The following is a 25074-nucleotide window of genomic DNA, read 5'->3' on the forward strand; positions in this document are numbered from 1 at the left end:
CCAGACTTCTGGGGAGTAGGAGGGCTTGTGTTTTTTGTTGTTGTTGTTGTGTTTGTCTGTTTGTTTTTTAATTTTATGTGCATGGGTGTTTTGCTTACATGTATGTCTGTGAATCACTTGCATGCCTGGTGCCCTCAAAGGCCACAAGAGATATTGAATCTGTAGGAATGGAGTTACAGACAGTTGTGAGTCACCATATGGGTGCAGGGAACCGAACCCAGGCCACTGGGAGAGCATCAAATGCTCTTAACTGCTTAGCCATCTCTCCAGCCCCTACTTCAGTTACTTAAAAACAAGGTGTCATAAGGTTTTACTTACCTGTGGTCCTAGCTGATACAGGAAGATCCCAAGTTCAGGGCCAGCATGTATATGGCAAGACCTAGTCTTAAAATAACCAAAAATAAATGAAAGAATTTCAGAGTGTGTTTTTTCTAAGGACAAACTGTGGAAAGAGGAGTTAAGATTATCTTAAAGTTCCTTGAAAGTTAAAAAGATAAACACTTCATAGAGGAGCTGAAATCAGTAGTTTTTAACCTAGAGGGAGAAAAAGAAAACAGCTCTTACTAGTTTATAACTTTCTAAGAAAATAGATATTTTTTTTGACAAATAATCAGAAGACTATGGTCCCTAATACATAAAGATGTAAAATGCATGTAGGACTGTGTGGCAGAGTCAAGTCATATCCTTTATCTTTTTCCTCCTAGCGTTCTTAGATTCTTCTACTCTGCAGCTGTTTTTTGACCTGTATCATTCCATCCCTCCCTCATTCTCACCTTTGGTAAGTCAGAACCACAGTTTTTAAAACAAACCTATTTCTAGAAAGTAGCATTGGTAAATAAACCTTAGGTCTGTATTGTTTTGCAAAATCATAGAAATAAACCAGACATGATGGCTGGAAGATCTCTGTGAGTTCAAAGACAGCCTTGTCTACATATCAAGCCCAAGAACAGCCAGGGCTAATAGGAAAACCCTGTGGGTTTTATTTTTGGTGGGGGGAGGGGAATGGTGATAGAAATATGTCATAGGATGGATGTACTAGGATTAGTTACCCAGTGTGTTAATGCTGAGGTTATAGCCTAAAAGTTTTAGCAGCAGAGTCTTCATTGTTTTTAATTCTTCCTGTCTATTGTCAGGTTATGGCTAACTGTCAAGCTTTTTCTGTCCCATCTTGTGCCTGTAACCCTAGTGATTTGCCACAGGTTACTGTGTGAGGATTCATCTGGTACTTGTCTAGCTTAACATTGAGACTGGCATGAGATGTTTTTAAAATCCTTCAGGCACTCCTGTAACCCCAGCACATGGGAAGTGGCGGCCATTATATTGGGAATTTAAAGTGATCCTATCTCCCATATACCAAGTTTGAGGGAAAGAAGAAAAGAAAGCCTCTGAGGCCAAAGTTACATAGTGATAAATGATAAAATGAAAGACAAATAGGCCTTTCTTCCAAAAAAGCATTAAAATTCTTATCTAGTAGGTAATATACCTTAGATCACAAGGTCATTCAGGTTCTAAAATGTTGTTGGTCCAGGGATTTGGGGACTTAAATACTATTCTACATGAAATATACATAGGAACACAGTAAAGTAATGGAGATTTCTTCAGTGGATCACTTTCCTGGCCATTGTACTTTTCCAAATTAACACAGACCTTCCCTTTAGCATAAATATTAATTCAGTGTTATGTACATCCTTAAGTCACTTCAGGAAAAAGTAGCACAGTCAAGAGGGGTAGTGGGTGAAAACCCTGTTTGTAGTTGAGCAAACTCACAGTGACCTAACAAGGCGTGGTGACATGTGCCCTTTGCAAAGGCTGGTGAGTGCAAGCCTAGGAGAGCTCAGTCTGCACACTGAGCCTGCACACTGGGAGACAGCCATACAGCAGGAAGGAGGGCATCTCTGTCTTCTCCTCCTGCCGTCCTAGTGCTTCCCTGTGGGTGAAGCCGGCCCAAAGCAAGAGCAACAGCTCTGCTGCTGCTGCTGCTGCTGCTGCTGCTGCTGCTGCTGCTGCTGCTGCTGCTGCTGCAAGTCCACCTTCCTGGGAACAAAGCGTGCAGAAAAGGCCAGAAACTGACATGTACAGATAAGACAACACGTAATTAACACTGTGGGAAAAGGAAGAAAACATTTTTTTCAGGGCATAGATTTGACCTGATTATTTTATCATATAGTTCTGTAAGCAGAGCTTGATTTTGACTTTTTTTTTTTTTTTGCAGCTTAACTATATATAAGTAGGAATCACAAGAAGTGATTGGAGTAGTCAAAGATACTGTCTAAGGAAAATGTCTAAGCTGGATGTAGTCATGGCCATTGCTTTGATGAACTTGGATTGAATGCTTCTTTCTTTGATAAAGCTGCTGAATATTAGAGGAGGCCATAGCTGCCTGTCTCACTGAGTGTGTCTGTGCTGTGCTCTGCTTGCAGGTGTTGTCCTGCCTAGTACAGATTGCCTCCGTCCGCAGATCCCTATTTAACAACGCCGAGAGGGCCAAGTTTCTCTCTCATCTTGTTGATGGTGTTAAACGAATACTGGAAAATCCACAGGTAAGGTTTCTGAGAATGTATGTAAATGCTGAATTTATGTGACTGAAGTCTGAGGAAAGTTGATCACATGGCAGAAATCCCAGGAAGCAGCTTAGGCTGCTCTTCTGAAGATCTATGGATGATTATGGGGCACATTTACTCCAAGGGAGGAGTATGAGTCCCGTAGCTCTAGAATACAGAAATCATGGGACAAGGTCATCAGATACAAGCTACCTAAGATGGAACCAGTGATTCTTACTCCCTCAAGAAATTAAAACTCTAAAGATTGGTTTTTGTTTCTCAGTGTTTTACATTAATATGAATAACCTAACCTATGAGGCTATCTTTAGGTTGGAAGGGAAATACTTCTTTTTCAGAGATACATTCCTTAATTTGATGACTTCTCTCTCTCTTTTTTTTTGGCCCCAAAATTCATCTAATACTACTTTTCTTCCAAATATTCTCTATAGTTGGGGGAAAAATTCTAGAAGTATGTTTTAAAATATGATTAAGCTTTGTCCCTTTCTTTTAAAATGCCTTTATTCATTCAACAAACTGTATTAAGACTTACTGTGTCAGGATTATGTATATGAATAAAACAAAGTTTCTGCTCTGATCACTAATAAAGAATAATATTTATAAGGAAATACAAATATACTGATACCTTTAAACTTTTGTAGTACTGGATATAATTATATACTAGGATATAATAAATATCTAATACTTGTGATACAATGTGAAACACTTGTGCCGCTTTTGTTTATAACTAAGGTGCTTCACTTAGTGATCGTTTTGACATATGTAGAAATGAATAGATTCCCTTTGATCTGCGAGAAGCAGACACATCAAAGATGGTGCCCATATCTGCCATTGACCATCTTACAACCTTAGGCAAGTAGTGTGATCCTTCTAGGGCCTGTTTCTTACTCTGCCACTTGAAGCTAGTGATCCCATCTCATGGGTGAATATTTTGTGTTAATGGGAAAATAAATGTGATCAAACCTTTTAAAAGTAATACTTGACTTGTTTGGAAGCCTTCTATACCTGTGTTGTTCTCAACCGTGATTTGCAGCCCAGACGCTGAAAAATAGACTTCCCCGTGCCATGCCAAGCATATATCATTCTTGGGGTGTGGTGATCATATTTTCCATTTTATTTTCTTCCTATGCCGTTGCCAGAGTTTATCAGACCCAAACAATTACCATGAGTTCTGCAGACTACTGGCCCGGTTAAAGAGTAACTACCAACTGGGAGAATTAGTAAAAGTGGAAAACTACCCTGAGGTTATCCGATTGATAGCCAACTTCACAGTGACCAGCCTACAGGTTTGTCTTTCATCTCCTTGTCTTTCTGTTTAATTATTGGGTTCTCGTCTCTTGCGTACTGGTTTTAACTCTATAAAAATATTATTGGAGTTGGAATATAGCTTGGTGGTTGAGCAATTCCCTAATACGTGTGAGGTACTGCTTCAGTCCTCAGAATCACAGGAAGAAAAAAGAATATTTTTATTACACTCACACATACCCTGCAATATAGTTACTATTGTAGACTATTTACATTTATAAGAGTGTAAGGAAAGGGTTGGAGTTGTAGCTCAGGGGTTAAACTCTTGCCTCATATTTGTGAGGCTCTGCATTTGGTCCCAGCACCACAAGAAAAACAAGTGTGATAACCTTGGTTAGAGAAACTTGTAGAAATGATAAGGGCAATGTTTCAATTGGAGAGAAGGGCTGAGGACATAGATCGATAGTAGAGTGCTTGCCTAGCATACTTAAAGCCCCGCTGGGTTTAACCCAGTGCTGAGAGAAAGCAAAAGGTAGAACTGGGACCTGGACTGCAGAATGAGGGGACAGAGCCCTCTCCTCTTGTCGTGGAGCAGCACACTGAGAGTCCCCTGCTGTGTGGTTCACATCACAATCACCTGAGAGCTTGAAGGAGCACGGGGCTTGGGTCTCATCCCCACAGTTCTGGTTCACGAGTTCCAGAGTGGAACTTGGGCATCTCTTATTTCTAATAAGCTGACCAGCAGTTCTCTTGTATTCTGATGTCTCAAACCTACTTTCATGTGTCTTTCCTTGTCATCTAGATTTATATAGCCAGCACAGACCACCTCTCTCATTAAACTCTGAAATCTGAAATACTGGTGTTTTAGTTTTTTGTTGGTGTGATAAAATACCATGACTAAAAGCAACCTACAGAAGGAAGAGTTTGTTTATTTTCAGAGGGATGAGTCCATTATGGGCCAGGCATGGTGGTTCATGTCTTAATCTCAGCACCCAAGAGGCAGAGGCAGGTGGATCTGTATGAGCCTCATCTACTTTTGAGTTCCATGTCATCCAGGGCTACATAGCAAGACCCTGTCTCAAAAGAAACCAATAAAAAGAGCCCATTGTGGTAGAGGGGGGTTAGCAAGGGATAAGCATGATGGGGAGGGTCAAGAAGCTCACATCCTCAACAGCAAAGAGAGAATGAACTTGGCAAAGTTAGGAACTCACAAAACCCTGCCCATAACAGACTTCCTCCAACAAGGCTGCACCTCCTATAGCTTCCCAAACAGCACCACCAACTGGGACCAAGTGTTTAAATGCCCAAGCCCACTTGGGACATTTGTCATTCAAACCACCACTAGTAACTACCTTAAATAAGTTACCAATACATAGATTCAAGCCCCTAGAAACTTAGTTATCTTGTTATTCTTTGTATCAAATGGCCTAGGATTTTGTGTACAGAAATGCAAAGCATGCCTTTTCTTTTGTTGATCCTCAGCACTGGGAATTTGCCCCAAATAGTGTGCACTATCTCCTGAGCCTGTGGCAGCGGCTGGCAGCCTCCGTGCCATATGTCAAAGCCACAGAGCCCCATATGCTGGAAACATATACTCCTGAAGTCACCAAAGCCTATATCACATCCCGTTTGGAATCTGTGCACATCATTCTAAGGTAAGGAAACATGGACTACCACCATATTCCCTAACCAGCAGCCTTGTTGTCAGACTTACTAGAAGTCACATCCCAAACTGACAAAGGGAGTTTTACAAATGTGTAAAATCTGTGTTTGTTTATGGCCATCTGCCTTTGTCTTTCCCTCCCATACCTTGTTCATGTCCCCTGAATCACCGTCCCCAAGCAGTGTTTGTGATAAAAACACATTGCATGTGCTTGCCCTTTCTTGCCACTGATTATCTTCAAATGTGAGGACTGTTTGTAAAACCCAGGGGGTAAAAGTTATAATGTCTAAGTATGGAATCTAGTGAGACTTCCTAAGGAAAAAAGTAGCTAAATGAGATTATAAGGTCAGATCATAATCAACTCTAATTTCAGAACTTGTAAGGATATGTAGTTCTAGCACGCTCATCATGGATTTGTCATGTTAGCATAAGAGTTCCCATCTACCTTAACTATTAACTGGACCAGAAACCCATAGTTAAAGAAATGTCAGACCACAGCTAGAGAGAGATGGCTCAGTGATAAGAGCACTGGCTGCTCTTCCAGAGGAGCTGGGTTTAATTCCCAGCACACACACACATGCCAGTTCTCAACTGTCTGTAACTCCAGTTCTGGGGACCTGACTCCCTCACAGGCATACCTACAGGGAAAACACCAATGCATATAAAGTAAGAATAAATAAAAAGGAGCTGGCCGGGCAGTGGTGATGAATGCTTAAATCCCAGCACTCATCTCTGTGAGTTCAAGGCCAGCCTGGTCTACAGAGCTGGTTCCAGGACAGCCAAAGCTATACAAAGAAAGCCTGTCTCAAAAACCCAAGAAGAAAGAAAAAGAAATGTCAGGCCTTTTAAGATATGTCTTATATTAAATCAAGTTGCCTTTGTTTGTGTTATTTTGTTTTTGTTGGTGGTTTTGTTGTTGTTGTTTGACGGGTTGTTTGGTTTTTGTCCTTTATTTGCTCAGAGTGGGTACATTCAATTGTCTTTAGTCTGTGGTTGGTGTGTGTGTGTGTGTGTGTGTGTGTGTGTGTGTGTGTGTGTGTATCAGGAGTCAATTTTCTTTTTCTATCATGTGGTCCCAGGGGCCAAATTCAAGTCATCAATCTTGAAGGGCCTTTATCTGCTCAGCCATCTCACAGGCTCAAGTTGGTAGTCTTACTGTTTATGACAAATCATTTCAAAATATGAGTATTCATGAAGCTCACTGGAAAGCCTTTGTCTGATTCATCTGGCTTCCAGGAGGCAGTGCTAGAGGCTAGAGGAATGTGTAGAAATTCTAGACACAGGAAGCCAGTTTTAATAACTATATACTTTTGAGTATGTTCTGCATTTCGTTTTTTATAAACTATCAATAGTAATAAGACCACCTTGTGATCTTATGAAAATTAATAGCCTAGCATTGTACATAGCAAGTGGGAAACATACAGCAGCCAGCTCTTGGCTGCTGCTTAATCTGGCATTGCCATGCTACAGTAGAACTGTAGAGATCTCAGCCTAGGGTAAGGTGTTATAAACTCTGGAAACCAGTAGATAAGGTAAGACCTGGTACAAAGCCACAGTTCTGAAATCTGAGGTGGGAAACTAAACTCTATCATTTTGGTACCAAAATATACTTGGGAAAACTGGGTATAAGCCAAGTCAATTTATAAACTTTGTTTAAAAAAAAAAAAAATCCCACTTAGCATGATTATTATAGTTATGTGTTTGCTATATAGCAAGATTGAGTTTGATAAAATATGGGGTTCATCAACGTTTTTACATTGCTGGGGAAAACATACTGCCTTCCCCTTGAAAGTTTCTGAATTCCCTGACCTCATTTGGCCACAGTAACTTCAAATGCAGGAATATGTACTTAGAGTCCCAAAGTATACAGTAATCAGAAAGATTGACTAGGGATGCCTAGAGTAGCTCAGCAGTAAAATACTTGCTGGGCATGCACAAAGCCCAAGTTCAATCTCGGCACCACAAAAGCAAATTTTGAAGGTGGAAAAAAAAAAAAAAAGAGGGAAAAGAAGCTACTCTTTACAGGTCTTCAAGATGGCTCAGTGAGTAAAGATGCTTGTCTTCAAGCCTGACTACGGTCAGTTCCCAAGGCCCACTTGGCAAAGGAGGAAACTGACTTCTACAAATTATCCTCTGACCTACATATATATATATGTGCACTTGGGCATGCATACATACATAGTTACAGTAAAAATATAATCTTAAAACAATTTTAAATAAGCTGGGCGGTAGTGGCACATGCCTTCAATCTCAGCACTTAGGAGGCAGAAGCAGGTGGATCTCTGAGTTCTAGGCCAGTATAGTCTACTGATCAAGTTCCAGGACAGCCTACACAGAGAAACCCTGTCTTTTTAAAATATAAATATATATTTTAAATATATTATCAATAAAAGAAGGAAAACCTAAGTGCCAGGAGCTCAGAGGGTTTAGAAACGTAAGTGCCAGGTTCAATGGCAGACAAATGCTAAGGAATTGGGAAGGTTCAGTGACAACAAGAACTTTTTAAATTTCCTTCCTTGGGAAAAATTGATCCTCTATTGTTGAGGAGAAAAAGCTGCTGTGTCAGGGAAATTAATGGGCATGTTTTTTTAAGAGGGTTGCCTTCTTTCTTGGGAGTAGGGATGGCCTGGAAGATCCCCTGGAGGATACAGGTCTGGTCCAGCAGCAGTTGGACCAGTTGTCCACCATTGGGCGTTGTGAGTATGAGAAGACATGTGCGCTCCTTGTGCAGCTGTTTGACCAGTCGGCCCAGTCCTACCAGGAACTGCTGCAGAGTGCCAGCGCCAGCCCAATGGACATTGCAGTGCAGGAGGGTGAGTGCAGTGTCCGGGGAGCACAGAGATGCTGTCAGCCCCCTTCACCTCTTGCTTCCTCCCTTTGTGCCCTTCTCCCAGCCAAAAAAAAAAAAAAAAAAGGATTATCTGCTATCACCTCCATGCACACAGAGTGAGTGAATGAATGAATAAACGCCACAGGGGACTAGGGTGGAATAATAAATCATACCTGCATTGGGTTGTCTTAAGGAAGAACTGCGCTCCAGAAATGGTGGTCGGGTCTGATACAGGAGTGCTTATTCTCTGATCAGTTTCTCTCTTGATGTCAGCCTCACTAGAGTAGAATGATAGCCGTCCTATATCAGGAAAGTAAGATTTTATAGCTTTACTAGAATACTCCTAAGATTGAGGAGTCTTGCCAGGTGGTAGTGGTGCACGCCTTTAGTCCCAGCACTCGGGAGGCAGAGGCACGTGGATCTCTGAGGGTTGGAGGTCAGCCTGGTTGGTCTACAGAGCGAGTTCCAGGACAGCCAAGGCTACAGAGAAACTGTCTCAAGGGGTGAAAAAAGATTGACGAGTCTTCTAGTAAAAAGTATCTTTACAACACTAGCAAGGGGACACTAAAGAGTCCTCTTCCTACTCCAGGACGACTGACATGGTTGGTTTACATCATTGGAGCTGTGATTGGTGGCCGAGTTTCTTTTGCCAGCACCGATGAGCAAGATGCTATGGATGGTGAGCTCGTCTGTCGGTAAGTGTGCCCATGGAAGCTTTTCTTCTACTTGAGTACTCAGCACCTACTGGGCCCTCCTGATGCTTTCTACCAATTGCAGAAAACCTGCTGAGGCAACATAATGCTCATGAGGATGTGGACCTACTATGCTAAGCCAGCTAGCTCTCTTTTGTGCCTGCAGTAAGAACTCTACCTATGATTTACACTAAAAAAACAAACAAACATTTTAACGGTAACCAGCAAGGAAATGCTATAGATGGAATTGGGAAAGCTATTGAGGGGTAACTGTTGGTCTCTTCAGGGCCAGTATCTAAGAGTTGGAGACTTGGGTTTTATTTGCAATGCTGACCCAGGCCTAAAGGAAACCGGTTCCTTGGTGTCACTCCTGCAGCCTGTCACAGCCACAGGATTTCACATTATTTTGTATCTGTGTTCTCCTTTTATTAAAAACCACTAAGTGAGTATTAAAACTTACTGAAAGTTTTCTAAGTTAAAATGGGGAGGCAGAGGCAAACAGATCTCTGTGAGTTCGAGGCCAACTTTGTCTACATATCAAGCTCTGGGCCATAGGGAGATCTTACCTCAAAAAAAAAAAAATTAATTCATTTTGCTATAATAATAAGCCCATTGCATGCTCACATAACCTTTCTTGTTTATTTACTTGTTTCTGAGAGTGACTTCAGGTATTATGCTAGGCACGTTCTCTACTACCAAACTGTATCCTCCTCCCCTTTTTCCAAAGGGGCTTTACATCTCAGAAACAAGTAAGTAAACAAGAAAGGTATTATGAGAAGAGTAGTGTTATCTATAATTTTCAAGCCTTTGTCATGTTTAAGATAGCTAGATCCTCATCCCTGCATCAGTCTGTGGTGATACCACACATCTGCAGCTTATTACCGCAGGAGTGTGATAGAAGGGGCCAGAATGTTACTGTGTGTTTTAAAATGATTGTAGGGCCATACAGAGAGCTGCCATTGTTAAGACTTCTGAACTCTTCAGGTATCTTCCCTAGGGAGAACCCACAGGAACCTGGTGTCTTACATTGTATTGGTCCCAGACATCTCAGTCTATAAATCTTAGCCTTCTAAAAAAAATTCCCATTTGTGTCTTTTTACTCCCATATTGTTTATCAAATGTTCTTTTGACTTTGGGTACCTTAATTATGACAAAAGTGTGCATGGTATTGCCTCACTAGCACTTTTTAAGGGTAGTGAACAAAGATTCCATAAGAATGAAATCCAATACCTTTCTGATACCACATGTGTGTCATAATAAATGCAGTGTAGACAGTATCTTGTGGACTGTTCTCCTCTTGGGTGTTGCAACACAGTAAGTGAGTCTAATTTACTCATGATATGTTATAAATAGTTGCTGTCTTCATTCTATCAAATGCCAAATGACTCAATTGTAAGAAGACCATTACCGGGTGTGGTAATGGCATACCATTATTCCTCATTCAACATTGGCCATATCCTTGTTTGGGAGAGAAGGGTCCAGAGCAAAGGATTAAAGTCATAGGTAGTAGTACATCTGCTGTTTGTCCCTGAAGGTGGTCCTTGCCTATGACCTTTCCGCCATGGCTCTGTGACCTTCCTTTCATGGCTCTATGAGAAAAAGAGACTGAGAAGCACTGGGCTAGTTCAGTCCCACTCATCAGCATTGGTGAATTTGAATGCAGAAGATCACTTTATCCACGATCTCTCAGGAGTTCCAGAAAAAGACAATTACCTTTATATTCATATTTTACTACTGTTTATAAGCAGATATGGACACTTAGTTTCCTCACCACCATTTAGAGCCTGCAGAGAAGACAATTTCCAAAGTGTAGATAAGGAGAGAAACATGTGATGATTTTGAAGTAGCTTACATTGTTTAGAATGCCCAGGATATCCTGCTGTTGAGAGAATCATCACTCCTCTTCCTCCAGGGTACTCCAGCTTATGAACCTGACAGATTCCCGCTTGGCTCAGGCGGGTAATGAGAAGCTCGAATTGGCCATGCTGAGCTTTTTTGAGCAGTTCCGTAAGATCTACATTGGGGACCAGGTGCAGAAATCCTCGAAGGTAACAGACTCACAGTTAGCTCCATTTCTCACTTCCCGGGTGTGGAGTTGCTGATGGAGGGGAAACAGTTGATCACAGTTACAATAAGCCTCCAGATTTCCAGTATTGGGAAAATCCAAATGTTTTCTCTTAGTCTGAGAATTCTGAGAATCATCAATGAATTGGGCCTGTTTCTCTAGTGCTCCATATGCTTAACAAATGGCCAGTCAAAACATCTGTTGTACTCTCCCAAATTGGCAGCTCTTAATCTCTATACATGAATTAATGCTGAGAACAGCCGGTAGTTTTGGCAGTGTTTGGAGAATTTCAGGATTGAAGTGGTCCAATAAGAGAATATAGTCTCCCTAGTATTTAGAACATTCAAGCAAGCCTATCCCTTCAGTGCATACTTCTCAGAGCTGTCCTACATCTTATCCCCTTAGTGTGGACACATCTTAGACAGCCCAGGTTGTCCTCGTTCTATGTCATCTGATTGTTTTCTCTTACTTTGCATGGCACCAGCTGTACCGCCGACTCTCAGAAGTTCTGGGGTTGAATGATGAGACGATGGTGCTGAGTGTCTTCATAGGAAAAGTGTAAGTGTTGTGGCTCACCGTCAGCAAGAGGCCCTGCAGTCCTGTTGCAACTGTGCAGTGACCCAGGCACTGTGTTGCCACTGCCTTGCTATTCCAGCCTTGATCGTTTGCGTCAGAGAATTGTGCATTTGAGTGTGTGACACGCTGTGCTTAGAGATATGGCCCGGCCCCAGAGCATTCCAGGCTTGTGTAGAATTTTACCGAATCTTCTCTTTAGCCTTTGGAATCACAGTTGAAATCCTGTCAAGGCATTCATAAAATGGAGCTCCTCCCTGGTGATTGGTATTTGTCCTCTCACTCTCGGTCACTGAGCTGTCCAGGATGCCCAGAGTAGGCATTTGTTTTCTGGTGCTGATTTCCATTAGGAATGCCTGCCCAACCTCCAAGGGGAGAGCTTCACTCTCCCATGGGCTTATTCTTCTCAGGAAGCATCATACCCTCCAGGAGTCTTGAGTTTCCAAAATCTACTCCTGCTGTTGGAATGTCTTCAAAGTTGGTGCTCCTAATTGGCCCTTTTCTTGTTTTTGTTTCTGTTGTTTTTAAGTTATGTCCCTTGGTTACATTTTCCTCTTTTCAGGAGCTCAATTTATCATAGCACACACTAGGAGTCAAATAATAACCCAGGGCTGTGTGCAAAGTACCATTTTGCTTCCTTGCAACTGTCCCAGCCTAAACACTGATACCCATGAGCTGGTTACTAATTTAAGATGGAAAAAGCCAAGGGGGTCTAAAGGACTCTGCCAGCCAAGACCAGAAGCAAGGGTTACTAGAGTTCTGCAGCTGACAGTGGATGGTGCAGGTGCAGAGGTGCATACGTCTGCATGTTATCACTGCCGCAGAAATCTCTTACCCTTGCTGCAGAAATCAGCCCTGGAGTGTCCCAGAATTCCAAGGGCCTGGGTATGGGCCAGTGTAGCTTTGGAACCAAGTAGTGAAGATTATCTGAAGGATAATTTTTCTAGTCAACCAAATGTAAGTACAGAGATTTTATACCCTTTTTTTTTTTCTGTGGTCGTGATGTCTGTGAATTGGTGATACAGATGTATGCTGACTTTTGATTGATGAATTTCTTCTTTCATCCCTTAAGGAAATCAGGTGCAACAAAAGTTTCTCTTGCTTCTTTTTTCTTTTTCCCCTCCAGCATCACCAACTTGAAATACTGGGGGCGTTGTGAACCAATCACCTCCAAGACGCTGCAGCTTCTCAATGACCTCTCCATTGGATATCCTTTAAGTGAGACTCTGAGCAAGTTAGAAAGTCACATGGTTTCTGCTGCCACTTTAACTTGGGTGTAGCTGGGACTCAAGTGTCTTCTATTTTCCTAGGAGCCAAAGGCAATACACACACGGAATCTAGCATAATTCCAAGTCCCTAAAAGTGAGGCTCAACACAATATAATAGTTGACTATAGACATATCCCTAACCGATCCTAAAATTCATAAATGCTAGGAGACCTGGGACCTGGCATGCTCTCTGTAGCTGAGCTCTTAGCAAAGCTTCATCCTAACACTAAGCTTTCCCCCGGTGGTGGCCTGGAACCCTTGATCTGAACAACATCTGCTGTGAAGTTTGGATTGCTCCACAGTTGGGAGGGAGCCAGTAAGTGCAGAAAACACTGTACAATTTCCCCAGCAACTTTTTCTCACAGTCTTCAAAGACTGTTCATAGCTAGTCCCTTTCTAGATAGGAAAGGAGTCTGTTCACAATGCACAGTGGTTACTTGCGCAGGGCTTTAAGGCATAAAGTCCCTCTTGAAATCCTGCCAGGAGGAGCTGCTCTGGGATAGTCTGACTCAGGAGAAATTGCTGTGGTACTGATTTTCTTAAAAGTAGCAGTTTGGTGTGAGTGTTCTCTTATTAATCAATTAAGTACTAACAAACACTTTCCTATTTGGCATATTGTGCTCCTGTGGTTTAGAAAATAAGATGTCTGGGGAAAGCATGCTACCTCGGAACATGTCTTAGTGTGTGCCACACTTTCCTTGACTGTGTCCCTTTGTCTTTACATACAGTAGTGTAAGGAAGCTAGTGAAGCTTAGCGCGGTCCAGTTCATGCTGAACAATCACACGGTGAGTGATCGCGGCCCTTGTCCTGTCTGTTCTCCGGCCACCCACATAGCACTTCCTCAGCACTGCAAAGCAGCTGCTTCAGTCGAGGCCCTGGGTCCTGCATCTCTGCCAGATTACACTCCCATCATCAGAGCTCCTCAGGATGCCTGGGCTGTACCAAAGTCACCTACTGCTGTATATACTCCGGATAAGCCAGTAGTAACAGCCATGATACCTTTGAAAAATTAAAGCATCCATGTATCCTTAAAGAGTGACCATGGGGCCGCTAGTGTGCAAGGGCTCAGTAATTCTGAATTACTGACTTCCATTCTACCTCTAACCCATGTTTTTACCTTTTTAACTTGTTTTCTTTTTTTTAATAGAGCGAGCACTTTTCATTTTTGGGTATTAACAATCAGTCCAACCTGACAGACATGCGGTGTCGGACTACCTTCTACACAGCACTTGGGCGTCTCCTCATGGTGGATTTAGGTACTGCAATGAACTCTAGTAGCTCAAGAAGTAATCTGGCCCTGTACTAAATTTTTATCTGAGGACAGAGTAGTAGATATGGGGGAACTCTTCTCTGTTGTTTCAATAGTAACAAAAACATCTGAAATAACACCCTCTTTTCACAAAAAACACACCGTGCTGTCATGCTCCCTATACTGGAATAGAGTAACAGTATGCAACCAAGTTTTAATCTTAATATGCCATGGCTTTCAAATTCTCTTCAAGCTAGATGCAGTAGTGTGCATCTGTTATTCCACTATTTGAGAGACTAAGACAGGAAACCTGGGTTTGAGACGAACCAGAGCAATATAATAAGATCCTTGTCTAAAATAACTTTTTCGAAGAATATAAAATTCTCTCTCTGACAACCACATGTGTAAAATAAGAGAATTATTGAGATTCTTAAGTGCATCTTGTTGGCGAGAACCACCTCCACCCCACACTAATAAGCAGACCCACCTTACCCAGTCAACAGAGGTTTAATTAATTATGTAGTCTCCAGTGCATGGAACCAGGGAAGTTCAGTCACCTGAGTAGCACTGGTGGTCCACCTAATAATCACGAATGCTCAGTGGTGTTTGCTGTTGTGATTTTGAGCTATTTTAATCTACTCCTACTCAAATGAAACACTACTAAGGAAAGTGCATGTGATTAAAGCCTCCAGAAGCATCTCGCCTAGTTCTAACACGGCAGCCTTGGTATGAACCAAACAGTATGTAGTACCTTGTGCACATGCAGGTCTCTGCTAACATTTGACTTTAATTACTACTAACACCCATTGGGATAGTAAAGGGAGCCTTTGGATTGCCCTGGGACAGCCGCCTTTTTCACCCCATCTTATTTCTCAAGCATTCACAGCTTGGACTTGTTGGCCTCAGAGTCACACCTAGGGTTGTTTCCCTTGCAGGAGAGGATGAAGATCAGTATGAGCAATTCATGCTTCCACTCACGGCAGCGTTTGAGGCTGTGGCCCAGATGTTCAGCACTAACAGCTTCAATGAACAAGAGGCAAAGGTGAGTCCTCCACCTATGAACCAGTTGGCTTCTGGCTAAAGGCAGAGCCTGGTAAAGCTGGGATTGGGCAGCTGCCAGCTGCTGAAATGGTGCAACTTATCTACAAACTATCCCCTGGTTGGCATATGAATCTCTTGTGCTCTTGAGAGTTTTCAGTTGAAGGTCTGGTAGTCATAAAGCCTATTCATATTAAAATGTATTCATAAACAGTGTTTAGGGATTGTTGTATACATTTTTAGATGTATCAACATGAGGTTACAGTTTTCTTACCGTCTTTGGAATCACTTGAATAATGTCCCATTTTAATTTTTAATGGTGTTTATTAGTGATTTCACTGTTTTTCTAGACTAGTACCAGGTAATACGTCATGGGGGGGGGAGGACTATTTTATCTGTGTTTTCTACTCTTACCTTTGTTTTCATACTTTTCTTGAGTTAATTCAGTTCTTTCTTACTGTAAAGCTGTAAAACTATAAGAGCCTTTAGTCATATTCCAAAAGTTTTTCTTTGAAATTTTTTTAGTTTGACAACAGACTGTACTATCTTAACTATTTTACATGTATAGTGTTATGTGTTTCTCCACTATCATGAAACAGATTTTCTCTTTTTTAATTGAAAAAAAAATGTTTTCACACCATGTATTTTGAGGACATAGTGTACTCTCCCCCAGCTTCTTCCAGATCCTTCCCACCTCCCCCACCTACCCAAAACAGATTTTCAAAACCCCAAAATTTTGATAGATGCCATTTCATTATCATTGAGTTCTTTGTAACTCCTTATTTCTGTGAAGATTTCTTTTGAGGGGCCTAGCAATTGTGGTTTCATGGTAGGGCACTTAACTAGGGTACTGGAAGCCCTTGTTTCAAACCCCAGCACCACAAAACAAATACAGTAAGAAATTAGTCTTTGAAATTCCATAGTCCATGCATAGGGTTTGGGTTGAGTTTTTTGTTTTGTTCTGTTTTGTTTTGTTTTTTGTTTTTTTGGGGGTTTTTTTTGGTTTTTTTTTTTATTATGTATAGTGATCTGTCTGCATGTATGCCTGCAGGCCAGAAGATAGTGCCAGATCTCATTACAAATGGTTATGCGCCATCATGTGGTTGCTGGGAATTGAACTCAGGACCTCTGGAAAAGCAGCCAGTGCTCTGAACCTCTGAGCCATCTCTTCAGCCCCCATGTGTAGAATTTCAAGTCACTTTTTTAGTTCTTGATTCTGGCTCTCAAAATCATTTGATTGTTACTCTCCTGTTTTTAATTAATACATGCTTACTCTCCTGGCCTGTAGATACCCATACCAAACTAGGAAGACCTGAGGATGTTAGCGTTGGTAATAATGCTTTCTGCAGTATTCCTAAGGACACCCAGGCTGAGCAGAGAGACACCCAGGCTGAGCAAAAGGGTGTTGATGAGAGGGAAATGTGAGGTTTGACCTGACAGTTTATCTTGTAAAAGCCTCTAGAGCCAGCAAGGTAGATCAGTAGGTAAAGACATTTGCTGCCAAGCCTGACAACCTGAGTTTAGTCTCTGTTGCCCACACAGTGAAGGGAGAGGACCAACTCCTTCAAGTTGTCTTCTGAAATGCACTCTGACATGGATATGAGCATACATGTGTATGTACACACAAAAAATAAATAAAATGTTTAAAAACTTTGTTAATTTTGAAAGATAGAAATCTAAGAGACTTTACAACAAGGTAGTCAGAGAACAATAGCACTCTGTATAACTTTGTCAACTTTGTGCTTGTGTTTGGGCATCTGAGTCATTCTAAGGGGAGTGATTTTACATAACATACCCGTTAGTTAAGAGTATCAGTGAATGCTAGCTCTTTTCCATCATCGTAGTGCCATCCAAAGCAAGTAAAATTACCTAAAGAAACCAGGCTGACCATGGACTATAGTTGTCACCCATTATTTCTGCCATGGCCCTTGTAACAAATCTTTTAGATTGATTTATCTTAGGCTAGAAAGTTAAGCTCATGGTATCAGCTCAAAGAGAATTGTTTGCTTAAAGGAGACTATTCATAGTGTAGTATAGCAGCTAAACAAGTCAACATCCTCAAATTCCCAGGGATTTCAATAATAGATTTTTAAGGCAGTTGTTCTATTAATCAGGGTGCCCAAGTAGAAATTCTATTGAGAAAGAGAATATTAGATTTATAATTTGCAGGGGGTGGTTGCACATGCCCCAGAGTATATATGGAGGCAGAGGACAGCTTTGTGGAGTCAGTTCTCTTCTACCTTTATGTAGTCCAGGAATCAAATTCAGTTCACCAACTTACACAGAAAGTACTTTTCCCCCTGAGCCATCTTAGCAGCACCAGAGAGGGGATCTTGATGCAAACTGCATCCCTACTCTGAGAAGCAGCATGACCATGGAAAAGTTCCGAGGCCTTGTCCATAAATGGAAAGTATGACGTCTTACAGCTCCAGCGTTGAACACATGAGTCTTATTTCTCGGTACTAAGGATCCAGGGAAGGTACCATGTTCACTTCCTCTTGGTAGTGTGTTCTTGAGTTCCTTTAAGATAAAGAACTCTGGACATAAGCCTTTCCTGCCTTTATATAGCATTTTCCCTTTTGAAAAACGGAGTTATTTTGATTTCCTTATTTTTACATATCTCTTTAATGTCTTAAAATGTACCATCCTTGAGAGTCCTTTCCTAGCAGACAATGAGGCTATGGATTCAAGCTCAAGTATGGGGAGCAAGATAGCTTAACTTCATTTTTTCAATAATGAGCCATAAGCCATACTGTTTTTCTGAGTATAGAGTGTGTGTGTGTCCCTTATGTGAAATATCTGGGCCAGAGATACTTGAGATTTCAGGGGTTTTTTGTTTTTTTGAGATTTTGGTATATTTGCATATATATAAAATGAGATAATTTGAGAATGGGATGGGACCCAAGTCTGAATACAAAATTCACTTTTGTATCACATCCACCTTATGCACTTGGCCTAAAGGTAACTTTGTTTTTACTATTGTTCATGGGGACTTTCTTATTCTTTTGCAGTGCAGGGAACTTAGGGGACACAGCACTGACCTGTCTCCCCAGCCCAGTAAGTCTGTATGAACAGTTTCATCATTTACTGGACACACTGAAAAGTATTTTGTATTTTGGAGGATTTTGAATTTCAGATCTTGTTACAAGAAATCTCTATCCCATGTATCAAGTTTCTAAAACTAATTTTCCAGGTGAAAAGATTCCATTCTAACATGAAGGAAATGGATTCAGAATATTGGGGAGGGGGGTGCTGCGAAAGGAAGACTTTGATTGCAATTGTGTAAAATTCCTATCAGAGGATTATAGTTGGGGTGTTTCTCCTGTTTCTACATCCTGTTACAGAGAACTCTTGTTGGCCTAGTGAGAGACCTGAGAGGGATAGCTTTTGCCTTCAATGCCAAGACCAGCTTCATGATGCTCTTCGAATGGATGTATCCTGACTCATACTAGAAACACAGTAACTGCACAGACAGTAACTGGAGTGAAGCTATGTGTTGGGAGTGCGAAGGACGAGGTTTGGGGAGGCGAGAAAATGGTTTTCAAAAGATCTGCTAAAAGTTGCAGTGGGACCAAGCACCAATGTGGAACTGCTGCACATGAATTTTACTATGAGGAAGCCGTGGTGGTGCAGGCCTTTAATCCCAGCACTCAGGAGGCAGAGACAGGAGGATCCTTGAGTTTAAGGCCAGCCTGGTCTACAAAGCAAGTGCCAGGACAGCCAGGGCTGCACAGAGAAAACCTGTCTCAAAAAAACAAAAACAAAAAACAAAAAAAGGAAGGAATCAAAAAGAGAAAGCCAGACGTGGTCTCCCATGCCTGTAATTCCAGCACTTAAGAGAGCGAGACTGGGAATCATGACTTTGAGGCCAGCCTGGGCAACATAGCAAGTTCTGTCTAATGAAAGTAAAGGCAGGAGAAAGCCATAAAAAACTTGTAGATCTGTCTAGGAAGAAAGCCTTAACTTTACTGACCTTGTGACGTTGGCTCAATCAGTCATCAAAATCTGAGGACGTGTTTTTCCAATAGTTTCTTCCAACATAAAAGAAATAGTTGATCTCTTGTCGTGTAAACGGTAAAGTATAAATAAAAATATGGAATATGGGGGCTGGAGAGATGGCTCAGTGATTGAGAGTACTGACTGATATTCCAAAGGATCCAGGTTCAATTCCCAGTATCCATATGGCCACTCACATGCAGTCAAAATACCAATGCCCATAAAATTAAAATAAATTTTTAAAAATAAATATTTAAAAAATAGGAAATACACTGTGTTCTTCAGAAGAAAGGCACTGAGAATTGAAATGTATCTCTCAATGCCTATTGTATGGATGTATGTTTGCTTATTTGCATGCATGGAGAGAGAGATTGCACACATAGAAAAACTCCCCAGGATAGCGGTTAGCAAACGAAACAGGAAAATAAAGAACTGTAATATGAGTTTGTGCTTGATGAGCACTGAAAAATTATTTAAACTCTTTCTTGTGGCTTCAGAATATCTTCCTTAGCATCTCCTTTATAGCTATCCCTCCTACATGCCAATTCTCCAGCGGGCAATTGAGCTCTGGTACCATGACCCAGCCTGTACCACACCTGTGCTCAAGCTGATGGCTGAATTAGTTCATAACAGGTAAGCGGGATGGTAGCTGCTCTGCTGCTTGAGAACCCCTAAGGTGATTCACTTTCTTGTACTCTGGGCAGATTGGGGAGCACTGCTATCAAATTTGAAAGCTTCTAAAAGTGTATGTGTTCTTGTTTGAAAGAAGGGTACTGCCAGCCACACAAAGCCATTGCTGTCTACAGGAAATAAATCACCAGATAAGCTCAGGACATCCTCTTTTGTTTGTTTGTTGGGGGTTGTTTTGAGACAAGGTCTCACTAGCCCAGGTTGACCTTAAATAATATATGACTGAAGATGACCTGAACCTAATCTTCTTGCCTCCTCCTGGGTGCTAGGATGACAGGAATGTGCCAACATATCTGATTTGTGCAATGCTGGGGATCAAATCAGGGCTTCCTGCATGCTAGGAAACACTTACTAACTGAGGTGGATCCCCAACCCAGGGTATCTGTCCTTTTCCCCTACCACCAGGATATCCATTCTTAATAAGAAGTAAACTTGGCAACCAAGATTTTGTTTTCTCCCCTGCCCAAATATACACAAGTTGACATTTGATAATGGTACTCTGTCCATTTTAGAGTAGTGATATATAAGAAAGATATACTGTTTTAAATACCTTTTTTTTTTTGAGATCTTATTTTTAATTATGTGAATGGGTATGTACATGAGTGCATGTGCCTGCAGAGGTCAGAGGCATTTGGCTACCCCCGAAACTGGAATGTAATTACAGGTGGTTTTAAGCCACCTGATAGGGACGCTGGCAACAAAACTCAGGTCCTCTACAAGAACAGTACATGCTCTTAACTGCTGAGCCATCTCTTCAGCTCCTAAAATTTTTCTTTAAACCTTTTCTTAATGTGTGACAAGCGGCTCAAACTTAGGATCCTAACACTCAGGAAGCTGAGGTAGGAGGATTGCCACGTTTCAGGCTAACCCAAGCTACAAAGTGGGATCCTGTCTCAAAACAGCAGTGTGTAAAGTGGGGAAGTGTTTGCTATGCAGCAGGAGGACCTGTGTTTGTATTCCCAGCACTCACATAAAAGTTAGGGATGGCTATACATATCCATAACCCATACTGAAAAGACAGAGATAGGCAGATTCTCATGGTGCGTTGACCAGCCAGTCTAGGCAAAACACTGAGCTCCATGTTCAGTAAAACACTTTGTCTCTAAATACAGTAGTGGAACCAGGCATGGTGGCACATGCCTTTAGTCACAGCACTCAAGGGGCAAGGCAGGTGGATCTCTGAGTTTGGCTAGCCACGGCTATATAGTGAGACCCTGTTTCGGGGGGGGGGGGGCGAGGCGCGGCAGGGTGAAAAGCAGTGTAACAAGAACTCCTGATCCAGGCCTGTGGCCTCCAAACACATAGGCAAGCACACATGTACACACACGTGCATATATCATCACACACACACACACACACAAAGTTGTGTATTAGCCTAACTGTAGCTAGACCAAGATAATAAAAAGAAAAACTCAATACACCAAATTTTAGGTTTGTCTTACATTTTAGAGCAAAAAGAAAAAATAGTGCCTTAGCTTTGCATTTGTGGGTATGTTAATCAATTTCTCATGATACTGCTGAGAATTTTTAAAACTGCTATAGTGAGTGAATATAATATTCAGAGGGGCCATAACCTCCCATGAAGCCTACATTCAAGAGCTAATCATTTATAAAATAGTTATCTGAGAGTACCCAGTCTCTGTTAAGAAACTTCTTAGCTATTGTGGACAGAATCTCTGCCCTCAATTGATGTAACATATGGTAAGAAGGACACTAAAAACAAGTAACATGCTGGGCAGGTGGGTTGCTATGAATTTGAGGTCAGACTAGGCTGTAGTGAATACCAGGCCAGCCTGGACTGCAGCATCAGACCCTATCCCCCAAAAAACTTAAAAAGTACGGAAGAGAATTTTAGCAGTGATTAAATGTTATTTTAAAAGTAATAGAATTGAACCGGGCGGTAGTGGCACACGACTTTAATCTCAGCTCTCGGAAGGAAGAGGCAGGTGGATCTCCGTGAGTTTGAGGCCAGCCTGGTCTACAGAGCAAGTTCCAGGACAGCCATGGCGGTTACACAGAGAGACCCTGTCTCAAGAAACTTAATTTAAAAAAATATATAATAGAATTGAGAAGAGTAGGAAGGAAGTCAAGGAAAGCCTCTCAGTGAAGCTGATGGGTTTTTTTGTTTGTGTGTTTCTTTGTTTTGTTGGTTTTTCGAGGCAGGGTTTCTTTGTGTAACAGCTCTGGCTGTTCTGGAACTCACTTTGTAGACCAGGCTGGCCTCAAGCTCACAGAGATCTGTGTGCCTCTGCCTCCCCAAGTGCTGGGATTACAGGTGTGTACCACCACCACCCTGCTGAGAAGCTGATCTGGCATCTGAATGACAAGATTCTGGTAGAACTCCAGGTGAAAGCTGTTGTAAGCAGTTAGTACTACTGTAGACACCCTAAGATAGTTAAGGCTTGCTGGAATTTGAGACAGAGCACCACCTCTGTGGCTGGATCATGGTGAGCAAGCAGAGGACATAGAGGAAGTCAAGTTTGTGGGCAGAGGTGCCTTGGTACAGCAGTAAAGGAAGAACAGACATTTATCCTCACTGCAATAGGAAGTTACTAAGCATTTCATGTAGGTTTGTCGGTGATCTTGCTTACTTCATTTAAGGGTGTCATTCTAGCTGCCTGCCATGTGAAGAATAGACTGTAGTGAGGCAAGAGTGGAAACGGAGAACATGTAGGAAGTGAGTGGACTTGAGCATGATTAGACAGGCAGGGGTGGGGTGTCAAGAAGGACCTCTGGATCTTGCAGGCCTTAACTAGTCAGGTGCCATTAGCTCCAAAGTAACTAAAAGAGATGTTCTGGCTCATGAACAGTCAAGAACCAAAACTGAGATTATTGAAATGTATTCTCCCTTGCCTGATATTTGAGTGTTAGAGCATTCCAAGTCCCTTAGTGTTCGTCTTAGAAAGTGGTAACAGTGTCTACGCCCCTCCGTCTCTTGCCACCGAGACTGTGGGTAAATGCAAACAAAAACTTGTGAGTTAGTACCAACAAATGACTGGTAGAAGCTATACCTTAAAGAAAATTGAGAATTTTAAAAGGCTTAATTTTATCTACAGTCCTGTTGTTTAGTTTGGTTTGGTTTTATTTTAATGTTTTCATTGTTTGAAGAGCAGAACTTGAACCTAAAATGGTGAGCTTTAAGAAAAAGCACCATCATTGAATAAAAAGTATGGTTCTTCCCTCGGTGGAGCAAGCAGTTTGCAGCAGTAGTAGAGCACCAGTGAGAACCTAGAACATCTGTTCTACCAAGAAAAACCTTTGACTTTTTGTCCTTCTGTATTTTCTGCTCAGATCTCAGCGACTCCAGTTTGATGTATCATCTCCCAATGGTATCTTACTTTTCCGAGAAACCAGCAAGATGATAACAATGTATGGTAGGTACTTTAGAGAGGCATGTCCATGGAAGTGAATCCAACTGTGTGTGTGGTCTCAGGTTAGACTAAGAGTAGCCAGGAGAGCATTCCCATGGGGTGCTGTGTTCCTTATATATAAGTATGAGACTGCTGGATGTCACCAAAGGCCTGCTGAAATATATGTTGTATATGCCTGTGTATAGGACAGTTGGGATGACTTAAACTGAACGCTTAAACTATAAACACAAATGCCTTTAATCTCAGTACTCAGAAGGCAGAGGCAGGCAGATCTCTGTGAGTTCAAGGCCAGCCAGAACTACATAGTACAACCCTGACTACAAAAAAGTATTATGAACATGGTTGTATAAATACTTCCTGTGTTTTCTCAGGCAATCGTATCCTGACGCTGGGAGAGGTGCCAAAAGATCAGGTCTATGCTTTGAAGCTCAAGGGTATCTCCATCTGCTTCTCCATGCTGAAAGCTGCTCTCAGTGGGAGTTACGTCAATTTTGGGGTCTTCCGTCTCTATGGAGATGATGCCTTGGAAAATGCCCTGCAGACTTTCATCAAACTGCTTCTCTCTATTCCTCACAGTGACCTCCTGGTAAGCCTAAGCCCCATTGGCAGTATCATGCACAGATCATGTTAATTTTTTATGCCTATGACCACAACTGAATGTTTTTTCTAAGAAACTACAGCTTCATGCCTTTAATCCCAGCACTCAGGAGGAAGAGGAAGGCAGATCTCTGAGTTCAAGAACTGCCTCGTCAACGTCAAGTTCTAGGCCAGAGAGAGCTATATAGAAGTTGTGTCTCAGACAGACAAGAAACTGCAACCTTATTCCTTTCTGCTATAACTGTGTCTTTTGTTTTCCCAACTGAAGGAACTAGTTTATTAAAGACCTTCTCCCTTTGTGCTAAAGTACCAAATGATTCAACTGATTTTCTTCCTTCTTTTTTGCCCAGGATTACCCCAAGCTCAGCCAGTCTTACTATTCACTACTGGAAGTCCTGACCCAGGACCATATGAACTTTATTGCAAGCCTGGAACCTCATGTCATCATGTACATCCTCTCTTCTATTTCTGAAGGACTTACTGCACTTGGTAAGGACCAAGGTTGTCTGGTGTGTGCCACTTACCAGTCTCTAAAAACATTGCTGCTATAAAATGTTGGCCTTGACAACCCAATATGATACTCATGGTATAGTCTCATCAAGCAAGTGCTTACTGGTCCTGGCTCAGGTACCACTGTGTGAGATATTCAGGATACAGTGACAGAACATACTTTTTCCTTACAGAGTTTTTCATCTGGTGGGTAAAACAAATACCTGAATAGACAAGACACATGGCAAGTGAATACAGAGGAATAAGTAAGCTCCTGGTCCTGAGAAGATGGGATCAGGGAAAGCCTGGCATCAAAGTATACATGTAAAAGCTGGATAGGAGGTCCATGACGGTTGCAGGCACAGCAAGACTAACATTTATAGGCAAGAAGAAACCAGGAAATCCAGCTGGCTTATGAGGAAGGCTACAGAGAAATAAAGTCAAGCTGAAAATAAGCAGAAACAGTGTGCACATCCAGCAAGGTCCCTGGGACGCATTAGAGGATCAGTCCTCTCTCTTGAGCATAGTAGAAGCTGTAGAAGTGTTTCCTCAGCTAGTTCCCCAAGTTTCCCTCCTAGTCCTTTCAACCATTTTGGTATTAGGCTGAGCAGTCGTGATAGAAAGGACTTTTGAATTATCTATTGTGAACTATTCACACCTCACTGCCATTTTCATGATACATCCATTCTTCTTTCCAGGACAAAGCCATATCTAGGATAGTCCATCCCCAAGGTATCAGACCTTGCCTT

General features: G+C 41.8%; 1 protein-coding gene across 3 annotated transcripts in view; it reads left to right on the plus strand.

Annotated features, from left to right (window-relative positions):
• The window catches only part of Xpo7 (exportin 7), a 106675-nt gene that overhangs the window by 68583 nt on the left and 13018 nt on the right, over positions 1–25074 (plus strand). For all 3 annotated transcript variants that reach the window (XM_028877621.2, XM_037208400.1, XM_028877622.2), the window contains exons 8-24: positions 705–778; positions 2421–2540; positions 3698–3844; positions 5286–5458; positions 8086–8279; positions 8886–8991; positions 10901–11036; positions 11538–11611; positions 12753–12833; positions 13617–13680; positions 14043–14151; positions 15080–15186; positions 18527–18615; positions 19704–19811; positions 23160–23242; positions 23611–23825; positions 24187–24325. In XM_028877621.2, coding sequence (XP_028733454.1) covers positions 705–778; positions 2421–2540; positions 3698–3844; positions 5286–5458; positions 8086–8279; positions 8886–8991; positions 10901–11036; positions 11538–11611; positions 12753–12833; positions 13617–13680; positions 14043–14151; positions 15080–15186; positions 18527–18615; positions 19704–19811; positions 23160–23242; positions 23611–23825; positions 24187–24325 — 2019 coding nt within the window. The remainder of the gene's footprint in view (positions 1–704; positions 779–2420; positions 2541–3697; positions 3845–5285; positions 5459–8085; positions 8280–8885; positions 8992–10900; positions 11037–11537; positions 11612–12752; positions 12834–13616; positions 13681–14042; positions 14152–15079; positions 15187–18526; positions 18616–19703; positions 19812–23159; positions 23243–23610; positions 23826–24186; positions 24326–25074) is intronic.

The sequence above is a fragment of the Peromyscus leucopus genome, chromosome 9 (assembly GCF_004664715.2).
Source record: "Peromyscus leucopus breed LL Stock chromosome 9, UCI_PerLeu_2.1, whole genome shotgun sequence".
In the NCBI taxonomy this organism is placed as follows: Eukaryota; Metazoa; Chordata; class Mammalia; order Rodentia; family Cricetidae; genus Peromyscus; species Peromyscus leucopus.